Here is a 9,895-nt window from a genome sequence, read left to right as displayed (position 1 = left end):
TTTTTTTTTTTTTTTTTTTTTTTTTTTTTTTTGGGCTAAAAAAAGATCAATATATTGAAAACAACTGATGTATGATATGTTTCCATATTTAAGAGAGGTTGTTGTCTAATTAGGTACAAAGTTAGTGCTTTTCAAAAATTGAAAACAACTGATGTATGATATGTTCCCATATTTAAGAGAGGTTGTTGTCTAATTAGGTACAAAGTTAGTGCTTTTCAAAAAAAAGGTACAAAGTTAGTGCTTTAAAAAAAAAAGGTGCAAAGTTAGTGGAGCTAAAACCTAAGCCTAAAGCCATTGTGACATTGTGTTATTCAAGGAGCAGGTAAAAATGACAGTACAGAAATATCATTATTGAAGGATTAGGTATAAATAGTCAATTATAAAAACGAGGTAGCATGGCTTGGAATCTTTGCCACCGCATAATATCTTGCACTGCATGTTAAACTTGGGCAATGAAACGTACAAAGAGCCTTTTGGCACCATATCACCTACAGTTTGTAGAACTATAATCCCTGTAATATATAATTTAGTTAGACCAATTAAAATCTAACGCATCAAATATCAAAAATAAAATAAAATAACTCCACATCACCTGGCTCTTGTTTGGTCATGGAGCAAAGGGAAGAGGGTTGGTTAATGGAGAGAAAATCTTTTTTTTTTTTTTTTTTTTTTAATACAAGAGAAAATCTAAATCTAAAACCATAACCTTTTGTATCATAATTCTGATACGACAGATTATGAATGATAGATAAAATATAGTGGGTCCAAGTAAAAATGACAGTCATAGTATACCACATAGGATAGTTGTAGAAAATAGTGTGGTAAAAATTATGGTTCTAGAATAACTCATTAACTGAATGAGAGATATTGTGTATTCTTCTAATGGTAGGATTGACTTGGAATTGAGTTAGCTTCTTAAATAAATATAATGACAATATATTTCACAATTTTTTTTTCATTACGTTTGATATGGTAAGTTGTAATTGTTACTACAGGTAATAATAGTAATGGTTTAATGTGAAAGTGTTGTTGTACTAATCATAACCTTCCACAAATATAATGCCAATATATTTCACATTTTTTTTTTAATTAAGTTTGAGATAGTAAGTTGTAATTGTTACTACAAGTAATAATAGTAATGGTTTAATGTGATAGTGATGTTATACTAACCACAACCTGCCACGTCAACAAATTATCATAAAAGTAGTGAAATTTTTTGTATTGGTAGAATCGTTGTTTTTTGTATGATGTGATAGATTTTAATTGTTTCAACTAAACCACGATACCCGGATTATGTAACATAGATTGGAGAGTATAAGGTCCCAACAACAAAGGTCTCTCTCTCCATGTGGTAAGTAAACATATGCCACGTGATATTATGAGCCCCTTTGTTACAGTATCTTATTTATAATTTGACCCTCACTCTTGAATCTTGAGATCTGAAGAAGAATAACAATGTGCTAAGCTTACTTTCGAACCAAGTTCCATCTTTGAGCTCTTTTAGTCTTTAGAGTTTAGACCTTTTAGGAACCTTATTTGGAAAACTAGTATATATTAAAAATGGGGAGGTAAAAAAAAGTTTGGAAAAAGTTTTAGGATTTCGACAAACTAATCCTTAATTAACCTGCATGTGGATACCGTTTTAATAGTTCCCAAATTATTATTATTTTAATTTTGCAAGGCAGAATTTGGCTAGATATTCACAAAAATCTTATAGTAAGTCCTAAAACTAGATGATCATGATTATTTCACTCTCATATTATAAATTATAGTATGTATTAGTGTATACACCACTCATAAAATATGGACACTTAGGGTTCGTTTGGATATAACTGAAAACTGAAAATACTGTAGCAAAATAATTTTTAAATATGTGAATAGTGCCGTGGGACCCATTTTTAATATATTTTTTTTCTGAATAAAGTGGTTATGGGTCCCACGAATAGTGCATAAATAGTAAAATTTGTCTCCACACAGTAAAATGAACAGTACTTGTTACTGTTCATAAGCGCTGAAAAAAAAAAGGCCTGTTGAAACGCACACTTAATTAATGTCTACACTTTGTACGTGACTGGTGTGAAATTATAATTTTCCCAAGGTATAGTGTCACCATGAATTGAAGTGAGGGCAGGGCAGTGAAGACTGGCCTGGTATGCCTGAAGGATGATCACCTAAGCTAGTGTGTAGATTTAGAACCCTAGGTGCAGTTGAAGATATATAGTACACATTATCTATTTTAGGGTAATTCATGCCAGTGCTCTAACAAAGCTAAAGAATGTCCTCATCTTAACGTGTTCCTTGTTGGTTTGCACTTAAGACCAGCTTGGGTGAAATTTAGTAGAAGTGAGTGGAATTGCCTATTTGCCCCACATAAATTGGATATATGTATCTATAATTGAAAAGAGTGTTTCTTTCTTTATTTTATTTTATTTTTTTTTATAAGATGAAAAAAAAGGAGGGGATTTATTAAACTAACAATGACAAAAACTTACGAGGCTGATTTAGCAGCGGCTTCACTTAGATTCGAGATGCTTTAAGCTTCCAAAAGCTTTGAAAAAAGTTCAAATTTTAACAGTTCCCTTTTCAAGGATCAATTTATATAACTTCAGGGATCTTGGTCCAATGATAACTTTGTGTGTAGGTCCGAGAACTACATGTGCTTAGAGATTAGTATCACAGGACAACATGTGCTTAGAGATTAGTTATTATGCTATAAATAACAGCCCCATAAACAATTAATGGTGTAATATATATAAATTTTTTTTTTCTTTCTTTCAATTGGCTGTCTTCTGGCAGATCTATTTGCTTTTAAATAAAACAAAATCCGAAAGGCCTGGTCATCTAAACGTGTCGGAGGAATATATTGATCAACTACTGAAATTTTCAAACCTAACAAAACACAAATTGTTGTAAGCTCTCTCTCTCTCTCGATCTGAGAAAGGAATCAAATAGAAAATTAATAAGTTGTCAGCTTAGTCTAGTTTATACTAAATTGTCTCTCGACATTCCAACCAATTTTCATTATTTTGCCCCTTGACTTACTTATGTTTCTTAGACAATTGTCCTCTATACGGATCTGTTGGCTAACACTTCATATTATTATTCTTGTGTGTACTAGAATTTTAGTAGATTTGTCACAAACTGTTGGATGTGAACATTGCTACCTTATAATAATTTTTCATGAGCTGGACCCTGCAAACATACATGATGCACCATTGCATCCTCACATATCGAGAAACAAGACACATGACCTATGCTTTTAGGTCTTACCTTTTCTTTCTTTTTTGTTTTTCTTAAGATTGAGTTCCATTTCAATTTTTGTGTTTTCAGGTAGAATATCCTATAGACGTTTCATACACACCGGATGAGCATTTCAAACGTTGGAGATACATGAGTTACAACTTCACCCTAGCCACTTTTTGGACACCTCATTTAGTAAAAGGCGAGGAAGCAGACAATAATGGTCCAACCCACACAGGCCTCTTCAATCTCTACCTTGATGAGTTTGATGAGGAATGGACAACCCAAGTAGAAGAATTTGACTACTTGATCATCTCTGCGGGCCATTGGTTCTTCAGGCCAATGGTATACTATGAAAATCACCAAATTGTTGGCTGCCATTATTGTCTTCTAGATAATGTTACCGACCTAACAATGTACTATGGTTACAGAAAAGCATTTAGGACTGCCTTTAAAGCCATTAATAGCTTGAAAAACTACAAGGGTATAACATTTCTTAGGACTTATGCACCATCACATTTTGAAAATGGTTTGTGGAACCAAGGTGGGAATTGTGTGAGAACTAAGCCATTTAGGAGCAATGAGATAAAATTGGACGATCAAAATTTAGAGCTGTACATGGCCCAAGTGGAGGAATTTAGGAAGGCAGAGAAAGAAGGGAAAAAGAAAGGTTTGAGATACAGGTTACTTGATACAACACAAGCAATGTTATTAAGACCAGATGGTCACCCTAGTAGATATGGGCATTGGCCACATGAAAATGTGACATTGTACAATGATTGTGTGCACTGGTGCTTGCCAGGACCCATCGACACCTGGAGTGACTTTCTTCTTGAGATGTTGAAGAGGGAAGGTGTGAGATCACACGAGGAGAAGCTTCAATATTTGAGTGACAGAAAATTGCCAGTTAGATAGATTGAACTATTATTGTACTTATATATGTTAATTTATTGCTCTCATTTTTAATTATGTTTACGTATCTCAAATTTGTTTAATATGTACACGGTGGATGAAAATCGAAGAGACTAAGAGGGACAAAACCTCGCATGTTGCTTTGTGGGTTTCTTTTAGCCTTTGGATTGCTTCTCTTCAACATGTTATTCATTTATTTAAAAAAATGGAGAAAACTTCGCATGTGGCCTAAACCTCCTTAATAAGTGGGCCCAATACAGGAAATTTTTAACATTTTAAATTTTAGGAGAAAACACTATTTTGGTTTTTACATTTTTGGGTCACGGTTAATTTGGTCCTTATATTATGGTAACAGTCAATTTAGTCCCAATTATTTTTAACTTGCAGTCAATTTGGTTCTTACCGTTAACTCACTAACGAAATATGTTTACGTGATAGATAGCAAATACAATTTGCACATTTGAAGTTGACATGGCAAATAAAATAATATTATAAGTAATTAATTAACATCAAACAATTACATCTCAGCATTGTAATAAATAAAAAATTATCGTGTTGGTTTGAAACTATGTATTGTCAAAACATTATTGTTGTAATTTTTCATTTATATGTCAATATATTTCCCTTGTTTGTTTGAAAAAAAAAAAAAAAAAAAAAAAAAACAACAAGATCAAAATCTAGATCATTGCTTCATAGATCTCTCAAGTCTGTGCCACTTTCAGATCTCACAAATCTGAACCAATTCCAAAACCACAATCTAGGTTTGGTTTTAGATCTCGGTGTCTTCCTAGATCTCTCTTCTTCTTCTTCTTCTCTCTCTCTCTCTCTCTCTCATGGTTCTCTCTTCAATTTCAGGAGTATCAAATCGACAAGCTCAAATCTGTTTCTTGATGTTGATTTTTTGGGTGTGTGTGGGTATAAACCACGAAATAGATTTGCATACCCAAATAAATAAATAAATAAAGAAAGAAAAAAAAGAAAGAAAGAAAGATTAGAAAGAAAATAAATTAGGGAATAAACTATTTGATCCCCAGCCTAAATTGTGTGGTTTTGAAATCATGTCTAATCGGAGAGAGATGAAATCGAATCTAAAATTTTGAAATGTTAGAATGAGAGAAAGGACAAATTTGAGGTTCAAAAGCCTTTTTTATGAGAAATTTGACATGGCGTGGTATTCAAGCAACGATGTAGGAAATTTCAAAGAAATTTCATTCTTCAAGATTTGAATAAGTTGAAGTGGTCGACCCATAATGTAAGAGTCATCGTAGTAGTAACAAAGAGGAGGTATTGTTGTGAGTGGGAAAGAGTAAGAATAGAGAGGAAGACAAGGATGTGCACATTTGCTAATTTTTGCTTTGGGATGAATTGGGGTTTTAGGAATTGTATTGTGAGCTGAGATCGGACATGGGAGTGTCTAAAATGTGTTTGTAATTGCAGAGGAGATTTGAGTCTAGGTTTGATCTGGGATTTTTTTTTTTTTTTTTTTTGTAAGTGTTTGTGTATGTTTGGTTAGTAAGAACAAAAAAATTTGATATATAAATTTGTGTTTTTCTGATTTTTTTTTTTTTCAATTACAATGCTGATGTGGCATTTTAAATATCTATTAAAATATTAACTTATTTGCCAAGTCAGCTTCAAGTGTGCCAATTGTACTTGCCGTCTGCCACATAGACATTTTCCATTAGTGAGTTAATGGCAGGGACCAAATTGACTGTAAGTTGAAAATAACAAGTACCAAATTGACTATTGCAAAAATATAAGGACTAAATTGCCTGTAACCCAAAATGTAGGGACCAAATTAGTGTTTTCGCCTAAATTTTAAATTGGAGGTAGAGTGAAAACAAAGATCAAACCCAAAAATCCAAATCTCCTGCTTTGATACCAAAAATTACTATTTGTAAATTATATTTGTTTGTTTGTTTACACCCTTTAAATTAATTGTTTAACCTAATTAATTGACCAAGTTGATTATTAGGTTTATTATTCAGATCTAGGTTAAACAAACATATATCATATCATGCACAATAACGGAAAAGTAAATAACACCACAATATAATGACCTAGGAAAACCAATGAAACGAACCGTTTCAAGGTAAAAACTTAGGGAGGATTTAACCTAACTATTCTCAAGATAAAACAAATCTACTTTAAGAGAATAGAAATTTTTACAATCAAATTTAACCTTAAATCTATTACTACCTCATATAGTAACTTACTGACATAATCACGTGCAAGCACCAAATCTACGGACTCTCTCTCTTTGGATTTATAGCAACACAAGCATCCACGCTTGTGACTTTGAGATCCCACTCAATGGTTTCAGATCACCTTCAGTAATGATCTTTTAGCAACAACTAGATTCTACTATCACTTGATTGTAGACCTTGCTCCGGTAGATTCTTGTATAGTTAGAAAGTATAAAACCTCTCAGATCTCACAAAGAGTAACACATAAGTCTTCCAAAAATCTCCAAAACGTAGCTAGGGTTTCCTTTTTATATGTGGACAAGTTAGAATGAAATCCTAAACATTTTTGTGGGCTTGGGCTTTGTTTAAACATTTTGCAAAATCTGATTTTTGCGATTCTTGATTGGTCGAGCCTAATTCTCGATCGATCGAGCTTGATAGAATGTGACTTCCTTTTCTGTAATCAGCTCGAACTTGAATCTTGAAACCTACACCTTTAAGCATTGCCTAACACATAGACTAGACATTTTTTGTTCTTGATTTGCCAACACAAATAAAATATGATTCTAAATATTTAATCATAAATCTTTAGAACCTAACAATATTTCAAACAAAATAAAACTATTTGAGTTCCTCTTCCAAAAACTAACAAACAAACAAAATTTGAAGTTTATTTGAAATTGGCCAAAAAAACTTTTTTGCATTTTTCCTAAAAAGCAAACTCACAGTTTAATTTTGGACAGGTACTCCATTTGATATTGCAACACCTGTAATCATCGGTTTCTTCATAGGAAAGCCATATCAGGGGCCAGCACTACCATTTCACCAACCTGTTATAGCCCACGTTATCCTAAAACTATCATAAGACTGCAACTTATACTAATTGTTTTAATGGTTTTATTTGACTCATAAGGTAGGATGAGGTTCAAGATCATTGCTGAACATTGAATGTGTGACATGTTTTTCACCCTTGAATACTTCTAATCATTGATTTACTTAGCCTTTTCAACTTGACTCTCTTTCTTTACGTTTAAGTTTGAATGATACTAGAAGTCATTATAAGTTCATTATATATATTAATCAGATATATTTCTCTTAAGTTTTATATCATATTGTGGTCTTAACAATGCACCACAACGAAAATATTTTTTATGGTTTCTTAATTTTGAGCGTTGTACTTGGAAACAAGTAATGAGTATGTCTAATTATAACTAGGAGATAGCTAGTTATCATTGTTATTCTTGAATTCTGGTATAATATAATCTGATCGACACTCAAAATTTTCTTTCATATTCCTCTCCAATAATGGTTCATTTCATTGAGCTTTCCCTTGGAAAGGGCATTATGATACCACACAATAGAACCGTTAAAGTTCTCTTACAAGCCCTCACAGTCATTTTCCTCGTAGTCATCCCTCTCTACCTGGTATTAAACAATTCATCTACGCAATTGCTATCTCCAAAAGACAATGTCATGAGCATAAAATTAGGAAAGAAATGCGATATATATCGTGGAAAATGGGTTCCTTACCCCAATGATCTTTATTACACTAACGAAACTTGTCCTGAGATCTTCGACCAACAAAATTGCATGAAGTTTGGAAGACCAGATACCGAGTTCTTGAAATGGAGGTGGAAACCAGAAGAATGCGAGCTACCTATCTTTGATGCAGTGCGATTCTTGGAGCTTCTCAAAGGGAAGTCATTAGCATTTGTTGGAGACTCTTTGGGAAGAAACCACATGCAGTCATTGATGTGCCTCTTGACTAGAGTAAGTTTCCAATTTGTTTACTACACAAGATATGTTCCTTCTTTTCTTTTCTTTTCTTTTTTTATTTTCTTATTTTCTTGATTTGATTGGATTGTGGCTAAGAACGTCACATTTTCACCTAATTATTGGTTAATGGTTTCCACATGACAAGGACCAAAAATTAAGCATATTTGTAGTCCTTGGCTGGCTCATGGCTTCCTATGAAATCACTCACTAATATTACAAACACAACAAATTTCACAATTTCTTTCAAAATTTGTTGAGGTGACATATTGTGATTAGTACAATTTTACTTTACTTGGAACTACCATTGATATAACTTTAATCATACACTAATCACAACCTATTATCTCAACCATTGTAAATATATATGTGTGTGTGTGAGAGAGAGAGAGAGAGAAATTTTGTTGTTGTTTTATTGAACTAAATCAAAAATTGATTGAAGTCTCAAAATTTTAACTGCTAGACCGGTCTCATGTGCAAAATCAACATAAGAATATTCAACAAGGAGGTGCCCTTAACTCTATAAACACGGATTCTCTTATTCTCTCATTTAAATCATAATTTTAGTTGACTTGACATTCATTGTTGCATCAAATATTATCCAAAATACTGTAGTTAATAGAATCTTATTTTTACTTATTGGCGTACTGTTTTCTCACTCTCTATATGCTATCAGGTGGGATATCCTAAAGATGTTTATTACCCAGACCCAAGGTTCAAACGTTGGTTTTATGAGGACTACAACTTCACACTAGCATCCTTCTGGTCACCACACTTGGTTAAAGCCATAGACACAGACCCGAATGGGCCAACCTACAATCGCCTCATGAACCTTTACTTAGACGAAGCTGACCCTATTTGGGCATCTCAAATTGAGACATTTGACTATGTGATATTCTCAGCTGGAAGATGGTTCTTTGGGCCACAAATGTTCTATAAAAATGGTCAGATTGTTGGTTGCCATAAATGTCTCAAAAATAACATAAAAAATGTGTCTACGTTCTATGGGTACAGAGAGGCCTTTAGAACATCCTTTAGGACCCTTGTAGGACTTAAAAATTTCAAGGGGATGGTAATTTTAAGGACATTGTCTCCACAGCATTTTGAGAATGGGGAATGGAATAGTGGAGGGAAATGTGTAAGAACAAGGCCTGTGTCCAATTTAGAGATGAAATTGGCTAGGGATGATTTGGAGTTGTACATGACACAAGTGGAGGAGCTAAGGGCAGCAGAGAAGCATGGGAGGAAAAGGGGTTTGAAATTTAGGATGCTAGATACAACTGAGGCTATGATAGTGAGACCAGATGGACACCCAAACCATTATGGACACTGGCCACGTGAAAATGTTACCATAGCAGATTGTGTCCATTGGTGCTTGCCTGGCCCTGTTGACACTTGGAATGAGTTCTTGCTTCAGATGTTGAAGATGGAACATGAGGATTCCATTTGATAGGAAGCATCTGAAAGTTTTGGATAAATATCGAGCTAGGGAATTTTTTATTGCTCAGTTCAACTTAATCATTGTCCTTTCCTTCTTTCCTTTCTTTTTCTGGTGGGAGCGAGGGAGAAATGTAGACATGCTGTACTTGACTACTTGTTACATTTACTTGAATTTCTGAGAGGTTTGCAATAATAGATAAAAAAAAAATATTGGTTAATTCAGAATCTTCAAAGATTTCTGACCAAGATCCAAGATGTTGGCCAAGATTTTTAATATTTTATTCGTTTGATATTTAAGTATATTTTTCAAGATTTTTTGAGATTTCACAGGATAAAACCAAAGT

At 33.3% G+C, this 9,895-nt stretch overlaps 2 protein-coding genes across 2 annotated transcripts; both read left to right on the top strand.

Annotated features, from left to right (window-relative positions):
• Positions 1-3,299: 3,299 nt before the first annotated feature.
• LOC115975850 (protein trichome birefringence-like 19) lies at positions 3,300-4,304 on the top strand. Its single transcript, XM_031096877.1, has one exon. It carries the CDS (start codon positions 3,391-3,393, stop codon positions 4,153-4,155), a length of 765 nt encoding a protein of 254 aa, XP_030952737.1. The 5' UTR covers positions 3,300-3,390; the 3' UTR covers positions 4,156-4,304.
• A 3,274-nt stretch (positions 4,305-7,578) lies between these two features.
• On the top strand, positions 7,579-9,723 carry LOC115957019 (protein trichome birefringence-like 19). Its single transcript, XM_031075266.1, has 2 exons — positions 7,579-8,108; positions 8,788-9,723. The coding sequence occupies exons 1-2, from the start codon at positions 7,644-7,646 to the stop codon at positions 9,559-9,561; spliced, it is 1,239 nt and encodes a 412-aa protein (XP_030931126.1). The 5' UTR covers positions 7,579-7,643; the 3' UTR covers positions 9,562-9,723.
• Positions 9,724-9,895: the final 172 nt, after the last annotated feature.

This window comes from Quercus lobata, chromosome 2 (assembly GCF_001633185.2).
Source record: "Quercus lobata isolate SW786 chromosome 2, ValleyOak3.0 Primary Assembly, whole genome shotgun sequence".
NCBI lineage: Eukaryota > Viridiplantae > Streptophyta > Magnoliopsida > Fagales > Fagaceae > Quercus > Quercus lobata.
This window is presented reverse-complemented; position numbering and strand designations above follow the sequence as displayed.

What these genes read in the sequence shown, in the direction of transcription:
- LOC115975850 (XM_031096877.1), top strand. Translation starts at nt 3,391, where the DNA reads ATGAGTTACAACTTCACCCTAGCCACTTTTTGGACACCTCATTTAGTA.
- LOC115957019 (XM_031075266.1), top strand. Translation starts at nt 7,644, where the DNA reads ATGGTTCATTTCATTGAGCTTTCCCTTGGAAAGGGCATTATGATACCA. An exon ending in TGATGTGCCTCTTGACTAGA is followed by an intron (nt 8,109 to 8,787) that starts GTAAGTTTCCAA and finishes ATATGCTATCAG; the next exon opens with GTGGGATATCCTAAAGATGT.